This window comes from Ambystoma mexicanum, unplaced genomic scaffold (assembly GCF_040938575.1).
Source record: "Ambystoma mexicanum isolate Mex_15411 unplaced genomic scaffold, UKY_AmexF1_1 Mex_scaf60, whole genome shotgun sequence".
Taxonomy (NCBI): Eukaryota; Metazoa; Chordata; class Amphibia; order Caudata; family Ambystomatidae; genus Ambystoma; species Ambystoma mexicanum.
The window spans coordinates 1,066,317-1,092,442 of record NW_027182478.1 but is presented as its reverse complement, the minus strand read 5'-3'; the positions used below and the strand labels follow the sequence as shown (position 1 = coordinate 1,092,442).

At 47.2% G+C, this 26,126-nt stretch overlaps 1 protein-coding gene across 1 annotated transcript in view; it reads left to right on the top strand.

The window, feature by feature from the left end:
* LOC138562535 (vomeronasal type-2 receptor 26-like) overlaps nucleotides 1-26,126 on the top strand; it is a 353,363-nt gene that overhangs the window by 278,297 nt on the left and 48,940 nt on the right. Inside the window, exon 3 of the mRNA XM_069642779.1 lies at nucleotides 17,763-17,889. Within this exon, the coding sequence (XP_069498880.1) occupies nucleotides 17,763-17,889 (127 nt within the window). The remainder of the gene's footprint in view (nucleotides 1-17,762; nucleotides 17,890-26,126) is intronic.

Below are 26,126 nucleotides of genomic sequence, written 5' to 3'. Positions count from 1 at the left end.
TGCTTGCAGCTGCACCCCGGAATGCTGGACGGGATTGCAGCAAACTTGCTCGAGGAGCATCAGCAAGGATCTAAAAGCATGCTTTTGCAAATCTGCCCTGTGTTTTACTTTTTTGAAAGTGTGAAAACGTAAGTACAAATAAATATCGACATACGTTGTTGCCGTGGGCAGTGCGCCTGGCCCTCGGTAAGGACATATGTCAACTTTGAGCCGGTCAAGTGGCACAGCGAGTAGAGCGCTCTCTTTGACATCCGTGCAGAGCCTGCTAACGCAGGTTCTAATCCCGGCGGGGCCAAACTCAGCCTTTCATCCTTCCGAGGTTGATAAATGAGCACCACACACCGTGGGTAATAATAAGCAGCGCTCAGATACCTGAGGGTTCGTAGCGCTATATAAGTGCCAAATTATTATTATTATTATTATTATTTGTTTCGCCTATTGGGGTATGCGGTATGGCCGAGGCCCATGCCCTATTGGATTGTGGAGACTGGCCATGCAAGCCATGAGCACTGGCCATTGATCATTATATAAGGGTATAGTGGATAGTGAACTAGGATGCTGGGTAGGTGCAGTGGATAACGGGGGTGGTTTGGTGGGGCTGGGGTCTTGGAAGAGCCTCATTCCCTAGGCAATTGAACACGGCTGATAACGATACACATTAGTATGCTTTGCAAAAAATATGTTTCTTGGAGGTTTATAGTTCGTTCATATATGTTAAAAGACGTATTGTAATAAATTATCTACAGTGATGTAACATTATGAAACATTTTCACTTATAAAAATCTATTCAATTGACAGTAAAATCTTTGATAAAGTGACGTTACGGTTAAATGTGCCCCACCCTTGTTAGTGGCCTCCCACCTTGGCATCCCTTGGCATTTCCCTCCTGGGCTCCCATGAGCACTTGCCCATCCGTACTGCTCCTTTTATTTATGCACTTCTCCCACTGCACAATGCATATGTGCATGTATAGAAGCACTATGTAAAATGTTTGTTATAAGTATGGGGAATGTGTATGCAAAAGACAGAATTTGTAGAACATTGTTAAGTGGCAGTTGGTGTGTGGAAGTTTAATATGTTGAGTTTTTTTAACTGATTAGTGGATATATGTGTGAGTGGTTTAAAGCAGACTATGAGGGAGTAGTACAAACATAACAGTAAAAAAGTAGAAGGGCTGTTTTGTGTGATGTGTTGATGTGCAATCCAAGCTTCCTAATAAAGGCATGGGCTAGACAGGGGAATGCAGAGACTTTGGATAGTTAAAAACGGCAATGGATTATGGTCTTTATTGTATACTAGAGATAAGAATTTCAGACAGAAAATTGGTTTGGTGCTTTTTTCTTTTTCTCTAGTTTACAATTGTCCATTATTCCCATTAGCGTAGTAGAACATGCTGGAGAATCATATTGAATGAAACTACTTTACTGAAAAATGTAAAGTAGATGGAGTCTATTAGCTAATTTTTTTGTTATATTTTTTAACTGTGAAAGGAAGTTCCTTTTTTAAATGTGTTTTATTTGTTTTATTATTTTTATTTGCAGTAGAGGCCAGACAGTATGGTAGGGTGGGAAATGAGGGAAGGGGCACCAACCACAGATATGGTGGACAGGGGAAGCGGTTGTGCACATGTTAAATCTAAGGTAGGGGGCAATGTTTCTCATGCTCCTTGATAACAACTTCAAAAGCACTTCGAAATTGCTCCCCCTTGCAAAGTGGTGTGTTGCAGTATGTACAGAGTACTGTTCGAAAGATATAGATCAACAGCCTATTTCTTTGCTTGCAAAGTAGCTGCGGGATTTTGTGTCCCACAGAAGTAGGCTGTGTGGTTACAGTATTGGTTGAGGAAGATGAGGTAGATTAAGACAGTTTTATACTTTCTAAGAAAGGAACAGCTCTTCTGAGAGATTCAAGATGTGGGATCGATCTAATTTGTGTGCACTAACGACCACTCTCACATTAGTGATTGTCAAATAACTCAAAGAAATTGGGGGCAGTGAGCAGTCTATTCCCTCAAACCTCCCACAAGGTTTGCAAAATATAAACAATGAATTATGGATTGGGAAAAGGAACTCACGCACAAACACCAGCGATTATAAATTTAAACACTGCTGTCAAAACACATCACTATAACAAAGCAGATGGTATAGAGTTCAAAATTTTATTTTCAAGGATGAACAGCCGACACGTGTTTTGACCACCTGGTTGTTTTCAAGGCTGTTAAAGGTTGTTAACAAACAAAGCACAACATATATTAGATCAAAATGAATGATACAGATTATATTCATTGGATTTGACATTGAAGCAAGTCATAAACCATAAAAATCAACATTATGTTACAAAATTAAAGTTGAAAAACATACCAAAATGTGTCGCAGATCAGGTCAGAGAAGGAGGGTTGAAGTCAAATGGAGACAAATGCAAAGAAAACCATAAATTAGAACGCATGACCACAGAAGTGGTGGATGGATCAGAGATTGGTGACACTCCAAATCAGTGTTATGGATTTCAATGTGATGAACTAAGTCATGCCACTCACTCATGAATAAAAGTGAAATCAAAAAGATGTGAGGCCATCCTGCTATTAATTTACTATATAGCGTGTTGCTTCCCAAAGTGTTATGATGTAATCAAGCAACTGACTCACCTCATCAAGTGCCTGGCCAGCAGGTGCGAGCGGATTGGTGCAGCTCCCTGCCTTAGCCAACCATCAGTAGCCGGAAGGCATCAACCGGCCTGCGAAGTAAGGCCTAGAAAGAAGGCTGGCTGACAGAGCTGACTGTGCTGCAAGTTGCGAGATGCAAGAAACCCTGCCCATTTGCTTGTATTTAATGTATGTATTACAAGGGTAATTCATCCAATATTCCCGACAAAAAGGTCCGACTTCTTCAAACTTCATGTGTTCAGAGCTACTTGAACTGCCTCAAACACTATCTGCATCATACAGTTTAATATACGGCAACCCCAAGTTGTCAATATTCGTTAGTACTGCATCGCTATATCATTGTGCAACACCAAACTTGAGTAAATACCATTGCCGCTGCCAATGCTATCTACCCTACTGTATGTATCGGGATCCCATCTGCACTCTATTTTGCATGCCCGGTAACTGCTCATTCGTGCATTACATCCGCCTTGCACTCAGGTAGTACCAGCGTCCCAACCCTGGGATCTAGATACCCAATGCGCTGTTACGATGCTCGCCCGTGCAGCAACTAGCATATCTAACGACTTGGCCGTTTCCCTCCTGCCCTTGAACGGCACCTGTGGCTTCTCATTACACGTTGCCAAAAGGATGGTTGTCTATACCACAACCTGTAGCCAATCTTGAGCTGTATGGTTCCCTATTGTCCTTAAGTCTCTCCACCTACGTGTGCATGTAATATCTACCAGTACCTGTTGTGATTAATTCCGTAAATTGACCATGTTATGCTTAGTTCTGCATTTTGTTAGTATCTAGTACTGCCTGATTACTAAGTACCTACGAACGTATGTCAACCCTGCCTGTACTGAAGTTATCTACGCTTGTTTGTAATTTATAGCACACTCTGCATGACCCATGGCCTTTTCTGTATCAAAAGCATTACTCTCACTGTTGTACATGCCTCTAAGGAGCCTGGGTATGCCTATGTCTTATCTAACATACTGAGCAATTTAATTTACCTGCTCCTAATATGTTTATACAAAGCTACTAATTGAGGACACATTGCTTAATCAAAATGTCAACCATGTCGCATACTCAATTGATGCTTTTTATAGGCCTCATTCTCGGCCTCACACACCTTATCATGACCAAATCATTAATTCAAACTGACACCTTACATCCTAATGACACTCTTCACCTGCCTTACATCTCACCCACCATACGCCTCACTATGACATCTAGCCTACCACTTTCTGCTGATATCCCCCCCATCTAAATTCCTACCACAATGGGCCTCATTCTGAGGTTGGTGCTAGTCATGGCGCTATTAGTGCCATGACTAGCACCATTACTGGTACCGTGTGCACTCTGGTTCAATGGGGACTTAGCGGTCTAGCCCGACCTTTGCGGGACCGGTAAGTCCCCATTGAAAATGTCAATCCCCATTCCCATTTGAGCCCTCATAGGGCTCAATGGGAATGGGGAGGGTGCTAATAACGGTACCGTAAATTACGGTACCATTATTAGCTCTGAAGTCCCTTTGCTGGTCCCGTCCTTAACGCCTGCTAAAACCAGGCGTTAAGGAAATACCCGCAAAGGGACCTCGGAATAGGGCGCAAAGGGATTACCGGCACCGGTGTCATTACCGGTACCCGGTATTCCTTTGCAACCGGGTCGTAATGACCCCCGATGCCTCAACATCTACCCGTATAACCCACAGAGGCTCCCACCGCTTATCCATTCCTCAGACTACATTGACCTCACTCTGAAAACAGGATCGCACCATGTCTCAAAAACTGAACCTCATATTACCTTTCCCATAAATGATAGTATGAATTTGCATCCAGCTCCTATATGTGCCACCTTTCCTAACATTACCACAGCATGTAACACAGTACTGAGAAATTCCAGACTTGGCAGCAGATTCTCACGCCAGCTCTTACAGTTGCCTAAAGCTAAAGTTAATGTCATAACTGATATTATGACTCCTTACTCTGCATCTGTATAATCACCATTACCAATATCTACCCCATTAGGCCTTACGCTGAGAAACTCCAGACTTGGATCTAGATCTTCACACAACACACACAGATACCTAAAATGACCATAACAGCTACCACCCCCAATGACTCATCTACCTTGAGACCGATGAAAAATGATACTAACTGCAAACTACAAACACCATCACTTAGCAACACTACCAACACTATCAAAGCAGGACTCATTAACGTTAGATCCCCCCAAGCACATGCCTTGGACATAGTTGACAGCCTTACTCTCCACGACCTTGACTTTATTGACATTATGGAAACCTGGTTAAATTCCACATCAGGGCCTTCACTAGCTCTGGCTATTCCAGACAACTACACCATCTTACGTGCAGATAGAGAGGCTAACACTTCTAAAGGAGGTGGGATTGCTTTCATCTACAAAACTGCGCTCCAATTAAGAATGATCAATAAGCAACACTTACCATCCACAGAACTACTCTCTATCAAATGATCCACCTTAGCCACATCCACTATCACCATGCATTTGATCTACCGACCACCCAGCACCACCTCCACCTTTGACAACAATATATCACATCTACTGACAACTAATACTAAAAGTAAATCCCGAGTTATCATTTTAGGTGACTTTAATGTAGGTCTCCATGATCCTGAAGACCCCAAAGCCACTGCCATCAAGGACACAATCTCAGAACTAGAGTTCATACATCGTATAAACCACCCTACTCACAATAAAGGCTGAATACTAGATTGGCTAGCCGACCTTAACTGCAACATCAACATATTGTCTAATACTCCTTGTGCATTGACTGACCATCACCTTATCTTGTTCACCATTGACAATACAGCCCCCCTCAATACTCAAACTCAAGCCCCAGCCATGACAACAAGCAAACGGAACCTCACATTAGAGAACCTGTTACTGCTACTACGTCCAATCACACATCCCAGCACCTCGCATTCAGACCCATCTGAATTAGTGAACCTATATAATGACACTATTCTGAAGGCCATTGACACTAGCGCCCCTTAAAATGCAGAAGTCCAAAACATGCGCCCATATTGATAAATGGTACACGCCTCACCTCAAGACTCTTAGAAAAGTGAAACGAACTGCGGAAACCGCCTGGAAAAACTCCCTGTCAGAGTCCAATAAAGATAATTTCACAGCAGCCTGAATCCACTATAAACTATCCATTATTCAAGCAGAAAAAGATAATTTCAATGACCGTATAGCCAATGCCATCTCCAACATTAGAGAATTATTCAATATTATGAAAGAACTTGAATCTTCTGCCCCTATACCTGACTCGTGTATAAAAGACACAACATGGTGTACAAACATACAGAATGCCCTCCAAGGGCCTCATTACACGGATGGCGGAGAACCATGGCGCTATTAGCCCCTTCCACCATTGCCCTTCCCCATTCCCATTTTTGCCCCATAGGGCATAATGGGAATGGGGAAGGCGCTAATTACGGTACCGCAAATTGCAGTACCGTAATTAGCTCCCTGTGTCCCTTTGCGGGTTGGTTTTTAACCCCCAACCCGCAAAGGGACCTCATAGTAAGGCGGTAAGGATTTACCGGTACCGGTAAAATACCGGTACCGGTAAACCCTTACCGCCATCCGTGTAATGAGGCCCAAAATCTCATTGCTTCTAAATAAAATAAAAACTAAAAAAAACCTTATTGACAATGCTATCCCAGAAAATGTGCCCGCTCCGCCCTCTACCAATATGCCTCAATTTAACTTCAAGCCCCTCTCTACTAAAGAAGTAGAAACAATCACACTTGAACTCAAACCGTCTAATTGAAAGGGTGACATCTGCCCAGCCTCGCTTATTAAGGAGGCAGCTAATGTACTTGCCCCTTTCATTACATCATTTATTAATGCTTAATTTGACTAACACCGTACCTACTAACTTGAAAGACGCTTGGGTACTCCCACTCTTAAAAAACCAATCTCTAGATCCAAATAACCCCTCTAACTATAGACAATTCACTACTGTCCCTTTTCTATTAAAAATACTTGACTGTGCAGCATACATCCAGATACAGCAGTATCTAGAAACAAAGGGCCTCATTCCGAGGTTCGCGTTAAATTACTGACTTTACCGGCATGGCGGAAATACCGTATCTGCGTTGGTAGCAGGGCGTAATTAGCACCATATTCCGACCTCGCGGGCACGAGCTTTCCGCCATGCCGGTAAACCCCCTAGCGCCATAGCGGTAAAGGGCGTGTCAAACCCCTTACCGACAACAACCGAGACTTAACTAACACCATCGCCCTCCACGTAGTGCGTAAATAACGGTGCCCGTAATTAACGATGACCGTAAATTACGGGCACCGGTAAAAACCGTAAACGGAAATTACGTCATCGAAAAGGAACGGGAAGCATCATGGCGGCCATCTTTAAAATCACAATCCATTGCAATCCTCTCCATACAGGACTCGTGGGCATATTGTGATAGGCAAAATAGACTCCAGAGACCAGCAAAGGGTGCTGCGTGCATCAGGAAGGAGAAATTCACCCAGGATGAGCTCCAGGTACTCGTTGATACTCTGCATGAACACGCTGAGATTGTTTTCAGCAGCAACATGCGCAGACCCACCATCCTCAGGAAGGAGGAGATATGGGAGCTGGTCTCGCAGAGGGTGAGCGCTGTCGGAAACACCCCCCGCAGCATGACGCATTGCTGCAAACGCTGGGATGACCTCCGTCTGAGGGTGCGGGCCATCCTCTCAGCAAACCGCAATCTGGCCCTAGAGACAGGAGGAGGCCCAGCCTCACCCATAAAAATGATGCCCTGGGAGGAAACATGTGCAGAGATGATGGGCACAGAAGCCATCGAAGGTGTTGGCGATATGGATTGCGGTGATCCTTCATCAGCTGACGCAGGTGAGTGCCATGAGTGTAAACAGTACATGCATCCCTAATGCAAGTCATCGCCAAGGGCTGGTCAAGCAGTCACATCATGACTGGGTAAACCCCCCCTCCAATGATGCCGTAACAACTGGGACCACCCCCCCTCCAATTATGCCGTAACAACTGGGACCCAGGATGATGTCAGGTGCAAGGTTGACACCCATATTGGGCATGCCACACAAAAAGCTGGTCAATGTCAGTCACCACAGTACTCCGCCAACATGAGTGACCCTGCCGACAGTATGCTTTTTCCATCCAAGCAAAGATCACAGTCCCACTCAGCACCCAAATGTCACCAAAACGCTGCTATTCCATCGTAATACCATTGTCTGGAAGTAATTCTGACCCCCAGATCATTGCTCATGCTGTCTCTCTCTTGCCCCCCACAGGCACCGGTCATGAAAGTGAGGACCAGGAAGGCCCCCGGACAAGTACCTCCCGGGGCACAGGCAGGGGACAGCACACACCTGCAAGCAGGAAGAAGGCACATGCCACACCACCTGCCCCAGCAACCCCCATGGAGGGTACACAACCCCCATCCGCGGCCCTGGACATGCCTGCAGTTCTGCGGGACACATGCCCCACGCTGCACCATGAGGAATCAAGTGCGTCAGGGGAGAATGCCGCCATGTGCATCCTCGATGTGCCAGGCAGCACATCACCAAACACCATCGACAATGTGGAGGAGCCAAATGACTATGTACAGAGCCCAGACACTCCCTCGTACAGCCAGGTTGCCCATAGCGACCCTGAGTCGAGTGACGGCCCAGGGCTCACAGGCGAAGGGGATTCACCTGTCTGTCATGAGCCCACTCCCCCTGCAGGAAGTCCTGAAAGTCCTGCAGGCACAACAACACGAAGCCTGCCGACCACATCGCCCACATCGGCTGCAGAAACAGTGCGCTGCCAGCACCTCACGGGCATGATAGAGGAGTTTCTCCGGGACAACCGGGAATCAGGGTCGGTGCTTCATGATGACCTTCAGGCTCTGGGCGAGATCATCAGTACCAGCACAAACCGCATCTGTGAGATGCTTGGCAGGATTGCTGATGCCCTGGAGGCAGCACCCCCCAGACCACAGCCCCAGCAGGAGGTGCCACCCTCCCAGAGCTCCTCCACGCAGACCAGCCCGGTCCGTAGGTCACTGCGCACGATGCGCCAGAATGGAAGGGATGCCCCAGGCTCTGGCAGTGCCCATTGACCGTGCAGCCACACACATGTGGCCAATGCTGCACTGATGGGAACATTGTGGGGTTGTTGTGGGGGGAGGGTGAGGGGGTTGAGGGTGTGTGTGGGAGTTGGGGGGGGGAGGGGGTTGAGGGTGAAGGATCTGTTGTACACGTTTGGACGACATCATACAATACACAGTTTGGTCTATCCTACAATACAGAGTGGACATTCATTATTGTGCATGTGTCTTTTAATGTCTCACAGTGCATGTAGTACATGTATCCCCACACCCAGTGCCCAATGCCCTGTCATCCTCACCCCCTCAGCTGACTTGTGATTCAGAAATATTGCTCGATCAGTGCTTGTCGCATGGAATGTCCCTCCCGTGCATCGGCACCGTGTTGCTGTTCTGCCATTTCTTCCTCCACCTCCTCCTCCTCCTCCTCATCTGGTGGTAGCAGTCCCACATCAGGGGGCAGTGGCACGTTCCGACGGATGCACATGTTGTGCAGCATGACACATGCCATGGTGATCTTGGACACCTTCTCATGGCTGTAGATGAGGGCCCCACCTGACCGGCTGAGGCAACGGAATCGTGCCTTCAGAAGGCCGAAGGCCTGCTCTATGACCACCCGTGTACGGGTATGAGATCTATTATAGTCCTCCTCGTGCCTGTTTTGGGGGTTGCGGACCGGGGTCATGAGCCACGGTTTCAAAGGGTAGCCAGCATCACCTGCATGAGAGTGGAATGAAGGTAAGTGTTAGTACATTCATGGTGGAGAACTGTGCTAGTCTTACATTGCTGCGGGTGATGACTGGCCATGCACACATGTCCCTGGATACAGTCAACCCATTACTGGTCCGGACATGTGTGCTGGCCAATGGAATGATGGAGCGGGTAGCTTCTCCCTGATGGGTCATGGTGCACACTCATGTCTTGTTGCATGTGCATCGTTTATGCATGCAGCAGTGTTTGACTGCATTAGTTGATGACTTGCATGAGACCTGCTGTAAGGGTGTGTTGGTAGTAGTTGGTAGCATACCCTTCATTCAGCACTGATCCCTATCATGGTGATTGGCAGCTATCCTATGGAGGTGCCGAACCAGTCACACGCAGTAGGATCCCTGTTAGCCTAACCTCTATGCACTCCCATGGATGACTGTCCTTTGTGTTGAGATGCAGGAGTCAGCGACATGGTGCTATTGCACTGCATGGTGCACGATGGCCTTACGGTGTGTAAGGTCCACCGATGTGTGGTGCATGTGTCGTGGTCTTTGGCGAGGGTAACTGTTTGTCAGGTACCATTAGGTGTTGGCAGGTATTCACAACTGTGTGGTTAGGTGGTAATGTGGCGTGCCACTTGTCATGGGGCACAGTGTTCTGTGAGGTGCACAACGTACAATAGCATTGACATTCCCTCACGGGTGGAGTATGCTTCCCCCACCCCACTTTCCCTCCAGGGTGGAGTATGCATCCCCCCCCACTTTCCCTCCCGGGTGGAGTATGCATCCCCCCCACTTTCCCTCCCGGGTGGAGCATGCATCCCCCCCACCCCCTTTCACAGTGGGGTATGCTGACAACCTACTCAGAGCCCCAATGCACTGCCATGGCCCATTACGGTTACTCACCAAGCAGCCAGGTACGTTGTCTGGCATGTCGGCCCATGTAGTGTGGTAGTGTTGAGTTCCGCAGGACCAAGGAGTCATGAGTTGATCCGGGGTACCGAGCATTGCATTGTGTGATGGCTTTACTGGCATTGCACACCATCTGGACGTTGATGGAGTGGTATTGCTTGCGGTTGCGATACGGCACCTCCATGGCATGAGGAACCACCAATTCTACGTGGGTGCAGTCGAGGGCACCTATGCAATTTGGCATACCTGCAAGTGCATGGAAAGCAGCTTTGGTATCATATATCTCCTGTGGAGTCCGGGGGAGGCATATGTAGTCCCTTCTGTGCTTGAGGAGGGCATCCAGCACTTGGTTGAGTATCCGGGAAAATATTGGCTGTGAAATGCCATGCATGTGCCCCACTGTATGCTGGTAGGTGCCTGTGGCAAGGAAGTGGAGCACGGACACTACCTTTAGTACAGGGGGGATGGCAGTGCTGATTTCTATGAGGCTCACTATGTCGGTATGTATCAGGGCCACTATGGTGGTTATGGTGTCCCAGTCAAGCCGGTACAGGGTGTGGATCTGCTCTGGTGTGAGGTTGAAGGGGGTGGCTCTGATGCGGGGAATTGGGGGCTGCCGGCGTGGTAATGGTGGCTGCACCGGTAGGGCATGCTGGCCTTGTCTCCCCCTCCTTCTCCTCCTGTGTATCCTCTGTGGTGGGGGCTGTGGTTGCTGTTGTTGCTGTTGTCGTAGTTGCTGCCTTGCAAGCAGGGCCTCCAGCTCCAGGAATGCTGCTACAATTGGTATCATCTTGGTGTGGGAGGGGGTGTGGTGTGTGGGTGTGCTCCTTTTGTGTTGTGCCAGACTCTATTGCCTCCACCTGTGCTGATTGGGTGCACCTGTTCCTCTTCCAATCACTGATCAGGGTTGTTAACACCTTCCCCGCGATGCCGGTATTAACGCCATGGCGGTAAGGTACTTTGCGCCATTGTGGAGGACGTTATTTCCGTGTTCGCTTTGCTTGGAATCGGAGATGGTTTACGCCTTCCTGTTATTTCCGCGATGGTGTGTCGGGCGCGCGACACTGGTCCGCTATTTACGCCATCGTAGTTTACGGTGGCGTAAATAACGGTGTGGCGGGTCAGAATGGGCCGTAACGGTAAAGGAAGTCGTTATTCCTTTACTGGCCTCATTTTTCCCTTAACGCCGGACTCGGAATGACCCCCAAACAATCTGCAGGATTAAGACAGTCAGGATTTAGACCTAGACACAGGACTTAAACAGCGCTCATTGACTTAAAGACACAAATTCAGATCTTAAAAGATAAAGGTAAATCTGCCCTACTATTACTACTTGACCTACCAGCTGTCTTTGATTTGGTGAACCACGACATTCTATGTAAACAAATGTATCAGCTGCACATTTCTCGGAGCAAGCCAATACTTCGATTAAATCCTTCCTTAGCAACAGATCTATGAGGGTCTTTGCACCCGCAGCATCTGCCTCACCATCACCAGTTACTTGTGGGGTCCCACAAGGCTCATGCATGTCCCCTACTCTCTACAATGTATTCACCAAACCCCTATTTGATATACTTGATTATCTGGGTGTCACGTATACTAATTACATGGACGACACCCAGATACTAATCCCTATAACTAGTGACTATGCTGCAGACAGTAAAACGCTCAACAACATCTACAGTACGATACAATTATGGATGGCTAAGCAAGGTTTATGTCTAAACGACGACAAAACTGAATTACTCTTCCTTGGCTCTCCCTGCAAACTGAATAAATTAGGGACCCTCTTTAAATCCTTCAACATCGACGGCAATGTTATTTAAGTAGCCAATGATGTGAAAACCTTAGGAATTTACATTGACTCAGCACTCTCACTCACAAGACAAACTAATGCCTTAGCTTCATCTACCGCCTATAGTTGCAAGCTCATCACAGCCTGCCGTCCCTACCTAACTACTACTAACTGCATTTCCGTAGCAAGAGCTTTAGTCTTATCTAAACTAGACTATTGCAATGCACTCTACTTGGGCACAACCCAACATAATATGAACAAATTGCAAGTTATGCAAAATAATGCAATTAGATCAGCCTGCAATATTCCAAGGCAACAGCATATCACTGCAATAAGACAGAGCATACACTGGCTTAATATTAAGCAAAGAATAGATCTTAAATCTCTTCCACTCACCCACAAGTGCCTCAATAACCAGGCACCCATATATCTCTGTGATACTTTCTCACGTCACAATACAACGCGACCAACCAGAATTGCGCAATCACATTGCGCCAACATCCCATGTTTCATCCAACAACGTACGGGAGGAGCAAGCTTCCCAGTACTGGCTGCAAAAAAAATGGAATGCTCTACCTATCTCCATAAGAGAGGAACCTTCCTTCTCACTATTCCGCAGCAAAATAAAAGTCTGGTTCTCCAAGCAGGACCAGAACCTAATCAATGTATAAACTATCCTGTACTACATCCGATCGTTACATAGCAGCATCATATGCTACTATTTACTGTCTACATGTCACGAACTGCCTAATAATTAACTGTTACTGTGTATCATTCACGTAAACATTTTATTTAGTTTGCTTCAATCTGCCTGCCTTAACCTATTCCCAGTACCATACTGCCCATTTTTCAGCCGTTGTAATATAATACTTATGTAAACTTGTAATACTGTAATATAATTCACATGTAACTTTAATATAATTCACATGTAACTTGTAATATTTTCTGTATATTCATGCATGTGCAACATGTAAGTCTCAGCGCCCTGATGCCCTCGGGTCTGGCCGTGCTTTACAAATAAAAATAAATACAAATACAAACTGATATTGTTACCAAATGTGAAAAACGTGAAATAGAACGTGAATTAAAGCCCCATGCTATAGAGAGAATGTATTGTGTTATTAGCTTGGTGTTCTGAAATGGTTCGAACAGGGAGTGAAAATCACACAAATAGTAAGGTATAATAGGGACTAGATCAGCACGCTTACCGCAGTGATCAGCCAATGGCTCTTATTTCTTGTAGGATTGGGTATTCTTAAGAACCACAAATCCTTTTAATGCCGTATATCACGGATTAGTATTGCCAGTCACATGCAAAATTGCTTTCATCTGTAACATAGTCATAAATTGCATTCTTTTTAACAATTGAGATATGTCCTTGACATCAGTCACTAAACAAGTTCTAAAATAACTCCTACTTGAGTTCTGGTTTCCCTAGTATAATCCAATTGATGTGTCCAATAACGGGATGTAAATAGTACGGATGAACCTTGTGTTATATCAATAAGTCACAAACACTGGATGGTTAGAATGTCCTTAGAATAAAGTGGAGCCTAAGAGAAAAATATATAAGAGTAACTATGTAATGAATGAAGGATTAAAGTTCAACCTAGTATCAGATTTGGAACTATGCCACCAGGAAAGATCAAGCATATCAAATCATTTTAGATTAATAAGACACTTATTTGAGTGATCTTAGTCCTACATAGTAATGCGTCTGCTGTGATAGCACAATAACATAATATGCTCTATCATAGTGGACCTGTGGACAAAATTGGACGAAGCCTCTCCGATAAACTAAACACATGGCATGTCAAGTTACCTAGTACAGAAACTATAGAAGGGGATAAACCCCATGAATAATTTAAATCGGCAGCTGCCCACAAAGTGTGTCTCTCGCATTGTGCCAGTTTCAGGAAAACGTGTAGGTATTTCTGCGAAATAACGTGCAAACGTAATGACGTCATGCGTATGGCAACGCATGACATCAAATGTAAATAATACAAATATCACGTTAACTGTAATGTCATTCCGTTTAAGCTCACTCGCCCACTAAAGGTACCTCAGTCGGAAATATGATGATTTGGGATTAGTGGATACCAAATTTTATGTAACTTGTCGACAGTTTGCAATTGATAAATATGCACTGATTGCAAAATATGTGAAAATGTTTGGCTGTAAGCCGCTGTTGAATTAAAGAATGACTAAGAATTAGCCAAATGTTTAGTGTTGTTGAAAACTCAAATACTAGTGGGGACTATTTACAAATGAAAGAAGATTATCTGACCTAGCTAATCCAAGTCCTGAATCTCCAAAACCCAATTATAATCAAATTCAGATATATGAATACACGCTGTAAAATGATACTTTGGTTCTCCTAGACTGCCTCACGTACGTGCTGGCAGTCAGACCGAAATGCGACTCTTACAGGAGGGATTTAACCCATGATTTAACGCTCACGGAACGAGAAACGGATTTAGGACATTTGAAATGGATGATTTTTTTGTCGCTAATTAACCCTAATTAACCCTGATTTGAGAAAGGCGTTGTGACACCGAAACACGTGTTATCACAAAGGGCCATGTTTTTGAAAAACTGATCACCATCCAATAAAAATGTATTTTGTTTAATTCGTACTTTCTGTGGCGCATGATGATATATGAAAAACACAATAATAGCAATACTAGTGTTAGTACTATTGGGAATCTGCATCCCGAGTATAGCCATAGGCCAATGTAAGAAGACTGCTAAAAAGGCGGTCGGGATGAAAATAGTGATAAACCAGGATACTCAAGTGCGTGAATGCACACAAACTGATGATCCCCCTCACATGGACCTGAAACAAAGTCCTATCAGCCCTTCAGGATCAACATTTTGTTATCCCCGAGACCCTCTTAATTACGTGGGACGTTGGGTATTCTGCAAACCAGATGGCGAGTGCTGCTTTATAACTTGGAGTGTAGACGAACACAAAGAACGCAAGTGGCCTGAGGGGAGTGACAAAGATGTGCACCCCAGATGTACTTTACTGGGGGGATGGCCTTGGAGGAGATGTGTTCAAGGCAGATGAATAAGTCATTCATTCTGTCAGTCCCTACCCAGCCTCCATACCGTAAACTCGAAACTGCAAGAAGACATTACTGGCATTAGCTAAAATACAAATACATGATTGAAAATCATGGTAATAGAGCAAAATCGGTCAGAATGTGGTCTCCTCATGCGGGACCTATAATTAGAAGACAGGGCACATTTATTAACTCTAGACACAGATAGATAGATACCTGCCACAACTCCCCAAAGGTTCCCTGAACAGAAATGCCAGACAAGGCCAATTACAAAGCTTGATGTCCTGGCTCAAAGCCTAGGAAATAAGGGAAGTTGTCTTATTTAATCAGAAAAAGCTCCTCCTAGGTTTTGCTCCCCCTACCACTATTCTCACTCATGTGCTGATGGCATGCCAAGTGTCCAAGGTTGTTAAAATCAATGCCAAACCAATCACAACTCTCAAGATGATACCGCCATGTAATTTTGCATGAACTAATTACCTGCTGGTAAAATGATGTCTTTTTTACCTGTATCAATTTAGGGGTGGTTCGAGGTGGGGGCCCTCAGATAGCTTTATCCAATGAAAATACTAATCCATATGTAAACTATATGCAGATAATTCCCCTAACCAATCCCTCCATCCCATAGGTTTAAGTAACTAAGATTACAGTGTAAAGTTGGTTCCATGTAATAATGTCGCCACAAAAATCTCGCCATGCAAAAATATCGCCGAAAAATGGCCGTTTTGTGTGGCGACATTATTGCATGGAACATGCAGGGGACACCCCAGCAACCCCCGAACTTTTTTTTTCTTTACATTTTTTTGTCCCTGTCCCCATATATATGGTCACCCAAATAATATCGCCATGACATTTTCCCGGTGATATTATTTACGACGACCATATATATGGGGATATTATTACCTGATACCGTAAAGTTAGTAGTGGCGTATTTTGCGTTTTTAAACTACTGTTTTGCATTGTGTAGCTAGAGCTTGAGCCGTTCATGCTTAATGCTGCCCTTGTTTAATATGATCCATTAAAGCAGGCATTTGCCAACTACCTTGTCTATTTCTGTCATTTGGGTGCAAGATTTCCCGACCTTCCTGTTGCACTCACGCTGGGAATTTCCAGGGCCCTTATTACAATTCAAACAGGACAGACTAGGGAAAAGAAGGTGACTCAAACGGGACAGACCGGGGGGAAGCAGGTGATTCAAACAGGGCAGACTGGGGCAAAGAAGGAAAGAAGGTGACTCAAACAGGACAGCCTAGGGCAAAGAAGGTGACTGAAACAGGACAGACAGGGGAGAAGAAGGTGATTCAAACAGGACAGACTAGGGAAAAGAAAGGGGTGCAAACAGGACAGATTAGGGCAAAGAAGGTGACTAACAGGACATACTTGGGCAAATCAAACAGGTCAGACTAAGGCAAAGAAGGTGACTGAAACACGACAGACAACAGCAAACAAAGTGACTCAAACAGGAAGGATTCTCAGATCACAAACAAATGGTTTTAGGTTTCACAAACAAGCGTGAATAAATAAGGGAACAGTTTACTATTATCTTTTGAATATTTTTGGAGACTGAAGTCTAAGTAAGGGAAACAACTGGAACAAGTCACACGAGGCCTAGTAGGACAAACACAAAAACAAATGGAATTAGGAATATGAAATGGAAAGGTGCTTAATTTTCTTTTTTAAACCTTGTGGGTAAGAAAAGGGGAAAAGGAACATGGGAAATGATGGGGACTGGTGAAAAAAGGAAGGATGAGAAATGGGGTAAACACACAACAGACAAAAAGGGGCGCCTTCAGATCAAAACGCACTCAAACCTATTCCACTAGCAAGAAGAACACTAAACTTCTCAACAGGTAGCAAAATGTCCCTAAAACACTAATGATAGCCTTTCCCTGTAAGCAGCAGCTCCTCCAGCCTAAGAAGAAGCTAAAGTGATATGGTGCTTTTACAGGCATTGTGAGCCTCTGAGAGCATATAGCATCTTGCCACACGATTCTGGGATTCAGGTAGGCCCGCCAAACGGACACCATCTGTTAGAACCCATGGGACGAGTTTGGACCCCATTATTGGCAGCTGGTGAGTCCCGCAGGAACTCTGAATGCCGAGGCGCATATTCAGTTCATGCCGCGAATGGTTGGAGGTTCGCCCCAGACTTACGCACCACTGTCATCAACCATGATACATCTAATGCACACATGCAATTCAACCTTGACTGACACCAATCATCAACCAAACCAGCAACATTCCACCAACTCTGAACAGCAAGACCCACATTAATGATCATTGCCCACTTTCAGTACATTGCAATGTCTGCATATGTTCAAGAAGCTGAAACAGTGCTGGCAGTGACACATTCTATCAGGCCAAGTTGAGAAATTGGACTTTCTTAACATACCTTTCCAAAGTGATGAGAAAGATGTTGCTTATGTTTAAAAAGTGCAATTTAAAATTACTGCTTATTTCCAGAAAAGTTGCTTTTCATAGCTTGATTTAACTGTTTCATCTCTTACCTGACAGACACCGCCGCAGTCCAGGTGCAGTGAGCCGTGCCTGCCTGGATATCAGAAACTAATGTTACCAGGTAAACAGGTCTGCTGCTATGGCTGTATCCCGTGCCCAGAGGGTGAGGTGTCCTATCAGACAGGTAATGGAGGCTGCCATGTTCTGAGTTTGGTACAGGGAATGGAGGCTGTTATGTTTACACACTGCGTAGTAGTTTGCAGACCCATCAAGACCACTGGGATGAACAAAGCATAGCCGAAGGCAAGGCTGTGGGCAATGTGGCACCAGGCATGGCTAGTGACTGCTTTATATGGCTCTGTGCGGCCCCTTGGCATGCCCTAATTACATGCCTTGATCTTTCTTTAATAGGTCCCACTGAAAACCTACTCATATGCCCCTCCAGATACAAATAATATTAAATAGTGTATACATTATACATACAAATCAGTACCTGCTCCGTTTTCCCAAAGTGCCTGTGTTTCTAAAATATGCAAAAACATTAATCCAAAAGAAACATTCTCACATACATTTGACAAACATTCACACCCATTTGCACCTGAAGTGGGCTCTCAGCCAATCAGGCAGCTGGAACAGTGGGCGAGAATACACTGTGTACTGCCCACTGTTTCCAGCCACCAGAGGCCCATTCCCGGGTGGCACCATCTTGATTGTGGGGAGGCAACAGGGAGTCTCTCGCATGAGATCCTGTTCTCTTTCCCCACCCTCTTCCCTCCCTCAACACTTACTTCACTTTGTTCGGGCCAGCCATGTCCGCTCCCCAACGCGGGGGTGATTTCTATATTCAAACTCTTTCATTCCTCTTGCCCTCCCGTGCTTATCCCCCCGTCTACTTTGAATGGCAGCCTGGTCCCTTATGAGTGTTACAGGGCACCAGGCTCCCCTCGTCCAGTCTGCCTCAGAACCCGCCCAACCTAGCACTGCCCTTCCGGGCCCCTCCCTGACCAGCCTGGAAGGTTGGCAACCCCAACCCCGGTCCATCCCCTTCCCAAAACTAGACTATGATCCCGTCAGCCTTGAGCCGGGTCCTGCTCCTAACGGCCTCAGCACAAGGGTCTGTATGCAGTCCGCCGGAGCCGTCAGGCCAGTCACGCTGCTTCTGCTGATCTCGCCGTACGTTAAGTAACCATCAACAACACAATTGAGGTAAGCCTCACTTGCACAGCACCCAAATAACCTGATCTCTCCTAACCTAAGGCAGATCCATCTATGCACCATACGCCGATAGCATCTCATTGCACTGGAAGTGCACGGCGCATGCTGAACCAAGCTTGAGATACTCAGCAGACGACCCACACTCTACCCCTATGTACTGTAACTTTGTGATGAACTGTTGACAAGAGGTCTCCCCATGCCTACCGTCCATGTTACATACATGTTCTGCTAAGCTCGCCGATTACCTACCTACTTTTTCAGGTGTACATAGCCTTACTTACTAAACCGCACCTCCAATCATTGTGTCCGACAACCGCATATCTGCTATTTTGCTTGTTATTTCCCACATACTGCATTATTTGCTAGGCATCTTTCGTTCTCTGAATGCTTCGTCCTAGCTGGATCACAACATCCGTGTCATGATATTAAACACTGTCCTTTTCTGTCCGCTGTATTCCTTACTTTGAAATATGCTCTTATAATATGCTGTGCATTCTGCTAAATCTTACCAGTCTATGCTACTTGTTATAGACTATTGTAACATTGCTACAACTTCTACATGCTAAAATGACATACACACTTTGTACATCTTGTTAGGCAATGTGCTCCCATTGACTACATATCACTATCAGATATCTGCACTTGAGTCAGGGTACCAACCCCTGTCCGCTAGCGCTCAGCTGTATTCTAGACCTGGATCTATGCTCTTATATTATGTTAACATTACTAGTCTAAGATCATTACCAAGCTCCTTGTATGACTGCCATTCCTTAAATATTCACGCATGCAGCTACCTACCATGCCAGAACACTAATCTAATATGTTGGACTGGCAAGTCATGCCGATACACAACACCAGACTGTTGCTGAACTGGCCTTCGCTATTAAATGTCACTTCTGCCACTCTGACCATAATGTCCCTGCTAGCCACAGCCACCATTGCTACTAACGTGAAGCATGCTACCATGAAAACTGTGATTCCGATTCTATACACAGCAAAAGTAGTGTCTCCATATCCATGTCCAACACACTAGCCCACTATGACTCCATAGCACCTACCAATTTCTTGCCATCCTGGCCATCACAGCCTCCTAAATGCCCCCCCGTTTATACAACCTCAGCAAATGGCACCAATTCTCTCATACCTACCCAGTGGATCTTACGCTCTGCCTCCCGACCTGTCCCTAATCAACCTTGCGCCACAGTAACCAGGAACCTCAGATTAGGATCAAGACTTAATCCGTCCTATCTACGTACATCTAATACCTAATCCTCAATCAATTCCAAGACCATGACCATTGAGAAAATATGCCTGAAGTCTTAAATGAATTCCACCATAAATGTCACTACCCACTCAACTAAGACCACAACCGCTTCTAACACACCTAGCAACACCAGTTCCCTGCTCAAAGGAGCACTCATCAACACTAGATCACTGATAGCACATGCACTAAATGTTGCTGACCTTATCAATGCCAACTAGCTTGACTTTCTAGCCATAACTGAAACATGGCCACATGCCGCAGCAGGCCCTTCACTCGCTAAAGCCATCCCAGAAAATTTTACTATCACAAGACTTGCTAGAGAGCCTTCTAAAAGTGGTGGAGTCGCTATCATTTCCAAGATCCACCTCGGCCTAAGAGCCCTCCCTCACCATCCATTCCCCTCAGCGGAGCTCCTATTTATGAACTTCCACTCTCAGCCTTGCGGACCTAAAAAATTCATCTCGTTTACAGACCACCCAGACCTATATCCACCTTCGAGGAAGATATTCTACAACTCCTCGCCACTGATACTAAAGCAGGTTCACAAATCCTGCTACTGAGTGATTTCAACCTAGGTTTCTTAGACTCCAATGATGATTCAACTACTACCCTAACCATCTCAATTACAGAACTAGGTTTTTCCCATCGCATCACCAAACCTACACACAACAAAGGTGGATTCCTCGACTGGATTGCTGACCTAAATTTGCGAAACCAACATTCTTTCCAATGCACCATGTGCATGGACAGACCATCACCTCATCTCATTCACCATACAGTTATGTTCTCAACTAAACCTTCTTTGAGCTCTACCTCTGCCATCGCTAACAAGAAATAACAAGATCACAACTGAATATCTATTTCCCCTCTTACAGCCTATCCTCAACTATTCGAATACTAACACCGACCTATCTACTTGTGTAGAGCTCTACAACAGAGCACTACGTCAAGCCTCACTGAAACTACGGAAAGCCAAGCCTCAACATCACCTGAATAATTGGTTCACCCCTAATCTTAAAACTTTATGAAATAACAATAGAAATGTTGAAACCGCATGGAAAAACCACCCATCAGTCACCAACAAAGACACTTTCAAAAGCTGCAAACTGCTACAAGTTAGCAATCGCTCAAACCAAAAGTGAAACCTATAACAACAGAATCGCCAATACAAAATCTGGCTCTAAAGAGCTATTCACGATCCTTAGAGAGCTTCAATTGCCCACGGCACGCTCTGAAACTTGCTCCAAAGACAAGACTTGGCATACGAAGATACAAGCAGCACTACTCGTTAAAATATTGATGCATCAGCCCTAACCTAGGCCTCCATAAGTCTCAGCCTCCAATGGGGAAACCATGCAGCCTCTTCAAATTCACCGCCTTATCTATTACCGAAGTTGAAAACATAATATCTAGACTGAAACCATCCAAATGTCAGGGCGATATATGCCCTGCTACCATCATTAAAGAAGCAGCGAAAGAACTTGCACCTGCTATCACATCATTTATAAATTCCTCCTTTGAAACCAGTACGGTCCCCACCAACCTGAAAGATGCCTGGGTCCTCCCACTGTTAAAGAAACCAAACCTTGACCCGGGCATTCCCACAAACTAGATGCCCATCACCACAGTGCCTTTCCTGCTGAGAATTCTTGATGGGGCAGCCTATCTTCAAATACAGGCCCACCTAGAAACAAATAATCTACTAGGCCTTTAGCAATCAGGGTTCTAGACCAAGACACGGTGGGGGCGTGGCCTGGTGCTCATGGAGTGAGGAGACGGAACTCTTGAGCTCCGGCCAAGCCCTGTAGTCCGATCCCGATTGTGGTACTTTAAGACTGCTGCGTCGTCCATCTGACAACCCAACCGTGGCTGGGGCGAAGACCTGTGCTCCGCTCTTGATCCTGACGAAAATCGGAGCCCGGGTACCCTGCCTGGCGCTCCGGCCCGGCTCCCCCCTTCCCTGAGCTGCCCTCACAAAATGGCGGCCTTGAAGCCTCGGAGAGCCTGAACCGCGTAGGGGGGCCGGCGAGGTGTCGACTCCTGGGACTATCCGATCATCCACGCTCATTGCCGACCGGGAGAATCCAGTGGGGCAGGGGGACCCCAGAACAAGGCTCTTCAGCCCGATGCAACGGACCAACTGAATCGCGCCCCGCAGCCCGACGCGACATAGCTGTGTGGTCGGGACTCGTCCGGCGAGACTCCCTGCCTCGCAACCCGAGCGCTCGAGAGGAAGGCGCGCTGAGCTGCTCCCCCCGCAATCAGCGACCCCTAACAGCTGACTGCCACCGTGGATCTCCGGTGGTACCCCCCCCGAAATAGAAGTGGTGGGAGGCTGCGGGGGATCTGGGAGACCCGCGGCTCCCCCTGGACCTGCCTGACACTGCGACAACATGCCGGGGGCAAAGATCCGTGCTCCGCAACTGCTCCCATTGATAATCGGAACCCGGGTGCCTTGTCCGGCGCTCCGGCCTGGCCCTCCTCCTCCCTGGGCTGCGCTCCCACAACGGCGACCCTGGGGTCCTGGAGAACCTGAGCTATGCGGGAGGGCCGGCGAGGCGTCACCTCCTGGGATCAGGGGACCATCCCCGCTCACCGCAGACAGGGAGAACCAGCGGGGTGTGGGGACTGGCGGAGCTGGACAGAGGCCTGCCACAACATCACTGAGAAGCCCGGGACTCACAACCCGAGCGCCCGCAAGGTAGGTGCATAGACCCGCTCCCCTGAACCCAGCAACCTCCGATAACAGGCTGCCACTACATGTGCCCAGGGATCATCCACTGGGACGTGCGTCCTTCTCTGGCTGTGGCATTCCATCCCGACAACGAACCAACTAAAGCGGGCCCTGGAGTGGGGGCGGTACCCCTCCACGGCAAAAGCAGAGAGAGGCCTCGGGGGACCTGGGAGGCTCGCGGCTCCCTCTGAACTGTGACACCAAGCAACGAGCGCTTCCTGGCACCCGTGGCCCACTGCGACAACATCCAAGGGGCCACGCTCCGGAATCAGCAACAGAGACACTGAGGGAGCCCTCAATTAGCCCTGAAACCTCTGGTGAACACAGCTAGGGCCCCCCCACTCCTCACGAGTAGGCCCTCGGCTGCGCACAACACTGCAAGATCGACCCGACAGGCGGATCAAATAACTGCGGCACCACCCTAGCACAGTCCTGACCGTCTGCACCAAAACAACATTGGGGTGCCACTGCCAGCCAAACAGGAGAGCGGACCGGGAAGAATCATTCCACTGTGTACCCTGACCAAGCGGCTCAGGTGTCCACGTCATACTAAGGGGACCGGAGATCCCGCAATGTCCACTTTAAGGGGCAGGGCCAAGAACGCCACCATGGATCCTTTTGTCACCCCAAAACCCCACCCGATCGCCCAACCTACATCGAAAGGCGCAGCCTCGCAGACCAGCCCAGGAGAACGCGCCAGGGACGACCAAGTGCTCGAGGCTATAGCTGCCCTGAGAACGTTCATTGACACAAAAATCGGCGAAGTGAAGGCTGACATTCAACTTATAAGACAGGATGCTCGTAACCTGACGGAACTTGTCACCAACATAGGAACCATCCAGAAGGATATTGCCGAGGACACACAAGATCTCAAGGCAGAGGTGGCGGACCTTCGAGGAAAGGTGAGCCACTTGGAGGCCGGATCGGAGGAGGGAGAGGGCCGCGCCAGGCGCAACAACATTAGAATACTGGGCATTCCCGAGGGAGCCGAAACCACAGACCCTACGGCCTATATAGAGTCCCTAATACAGCAGGAAATTGGGGCGGAGAAACTCTCGCAGGGCTTTGCCATAGAAAGGGCCCACAGATCGCTCCAGAAGAAACCCCCTCCAGGTTCCTTTCCTCGCCCCATCATAGCGAAGGTCCTCAACTTTCGGGACCGCGAAGTGATCCTAAAGTTCTCGAGAGAGGGCCGAGAGATAGAGCGGGACAATTCAAAAATCACCATCTACCCTGATTACACACAGTCAGTGCAGAGAGCAAGGAACTCTTTCGTCCCAATTAAAGCTAGATTGAGAAAACTAAATCTAAAATACATGCTGCTGTATCCCTCCAGACTAAAAGTGATCCACAAGGGGCGAGCGATATTTTTGGAAACTCCAGCCGCAGCCACCATGTGGTTGGAACATAATAACCTGGCCGAGGTCCCCTCCGAACCCACCCATGAGAACTGAACCGAATGCACAAGGGGTGACGGACCGACACCTGGACACCACCACCCTTGAACCCGTACTGGACACCATCACAAGAGAGTATATCACCACCATGGAAACTACACTGAGAACATCAAGTGACTACGGGGCCCACCCGGCCTCCCGCTCATGAGCACACAGCACGCACCCACGAACGACCAGTGCTGGCTAGCTGCCGGCACAAACCTACTCGTGCCAGAAACCCGGATTGGGTCAGACAGCACAAGAGCCCCCGAGCACTGCCCCCCTGAGGCAGTAGCTAAGTGCACCAGTTATGGTTATTTTCGTTCAGTTTTTGTTATGACTGCACTCCTCATGAAGACTGTCCTCCAATTCACGGAGGATCAAAGGCCGGAAGCTGAAGCCCATCACCTCATGCAAGCGAATCGAAGCACGACACCTAGCAGTGGATGCCCATCCCAGGAAATGGGCGTGAAGCCTCCCATATCCACGATCGAAGTCAAGCAATGGCAACACGCTTCAGAATAATCACATGGAACGTCAGAGGGATGGGATCCTACCTGCGGAGAAATCGAATACACTCCTACTTGAAAAGGAAGAAGGTATTGTTCGCCCTCCTGCAGGAAACGCACCTCACATCCGACATCACGAACAAACTGGCGGACTATTGGGGGGGCCAGGGCAGTGGCTCCTCTTACTCGAGGTATGCACGTGGCGTATACACGTGGGTGAGTCCTAACACACCCTTTCACCAGATGGGGATGGAGACGGATGAAGAAGGCAGGTACGTGATAGTTTGGGGCATGCTGGAAAATTCCCGACTATGCATAGTCAACTCATACTTCCCACAACATGGCATACCCTCCCACCTTAAGCAGCTATGCGCCAAAATTGCACACCACAGGGAGGACGCCTTCTTGTGGGGGGGAGACTTCAACTGCGTGATGAATGAAGACACAGATAGATCTTTAACAACGCGCATCCCCAATAGCCCTGCTTCCCGTGCCCTCCGCAATGTGGTCGAGGACTTGCACCTAGTTGACGTCTGGCGAGATTTGCATCCCATCGACAGGGCTTACTCATTCTACTCAGCCCCCCATGGTTTACACACCAGGATAGACCATCTTTTCGTCGACAACGCATTGATCCCGCAGGTTGAGTCAGCGAACTACCTGGGAAGATCGATTTCAGATCATTCTCCTCTCCTGATACAGCTCCACCTAATAGGCCCGTGGCCCCCTATCCCGATGTGGCGTATGCCAACTGAAACCTTAATGGACCCTGCATTCAAGGAAACCCTAAGAGAGAAACTAGAAGAGTACGTAGAGATCAACAAGGGATCGGTCCAGAAGTGGAGCACATTATGGGAAGCCATGAAGGTGGTAACAAGGGGTGAGATAATAGCTGAAGCCGGTGGGATCAGGAGGCAACTGAGGAAGGTAGAGGACAAGGAGGATGAGATCAGGCAACTGGAAGATGCTTCGCCTCTGACCACTGCCAGGGAGGCCAAACTGAAGGAAATCAGGGAGGACTGCAGGATAGCCTGGGAGAGGCTGTCCAAGTTCGACTTCTCCACACGGACCCTGAGAGCACACAAAGAAGCAGATAAGCCAGGCAGGATACTTGCTTGGCTATGCAAGAAGGAGAATCCGAGGCAGGCCCTCTAAGAGATCAAAGATGAGGGAGGCACAACACAAAGGACACAACAAGCAATAAATGAAGTATTTTCAAGCTTTTACGCCAGGCTCTACACCCACAACGAGCGAATCCCTGAA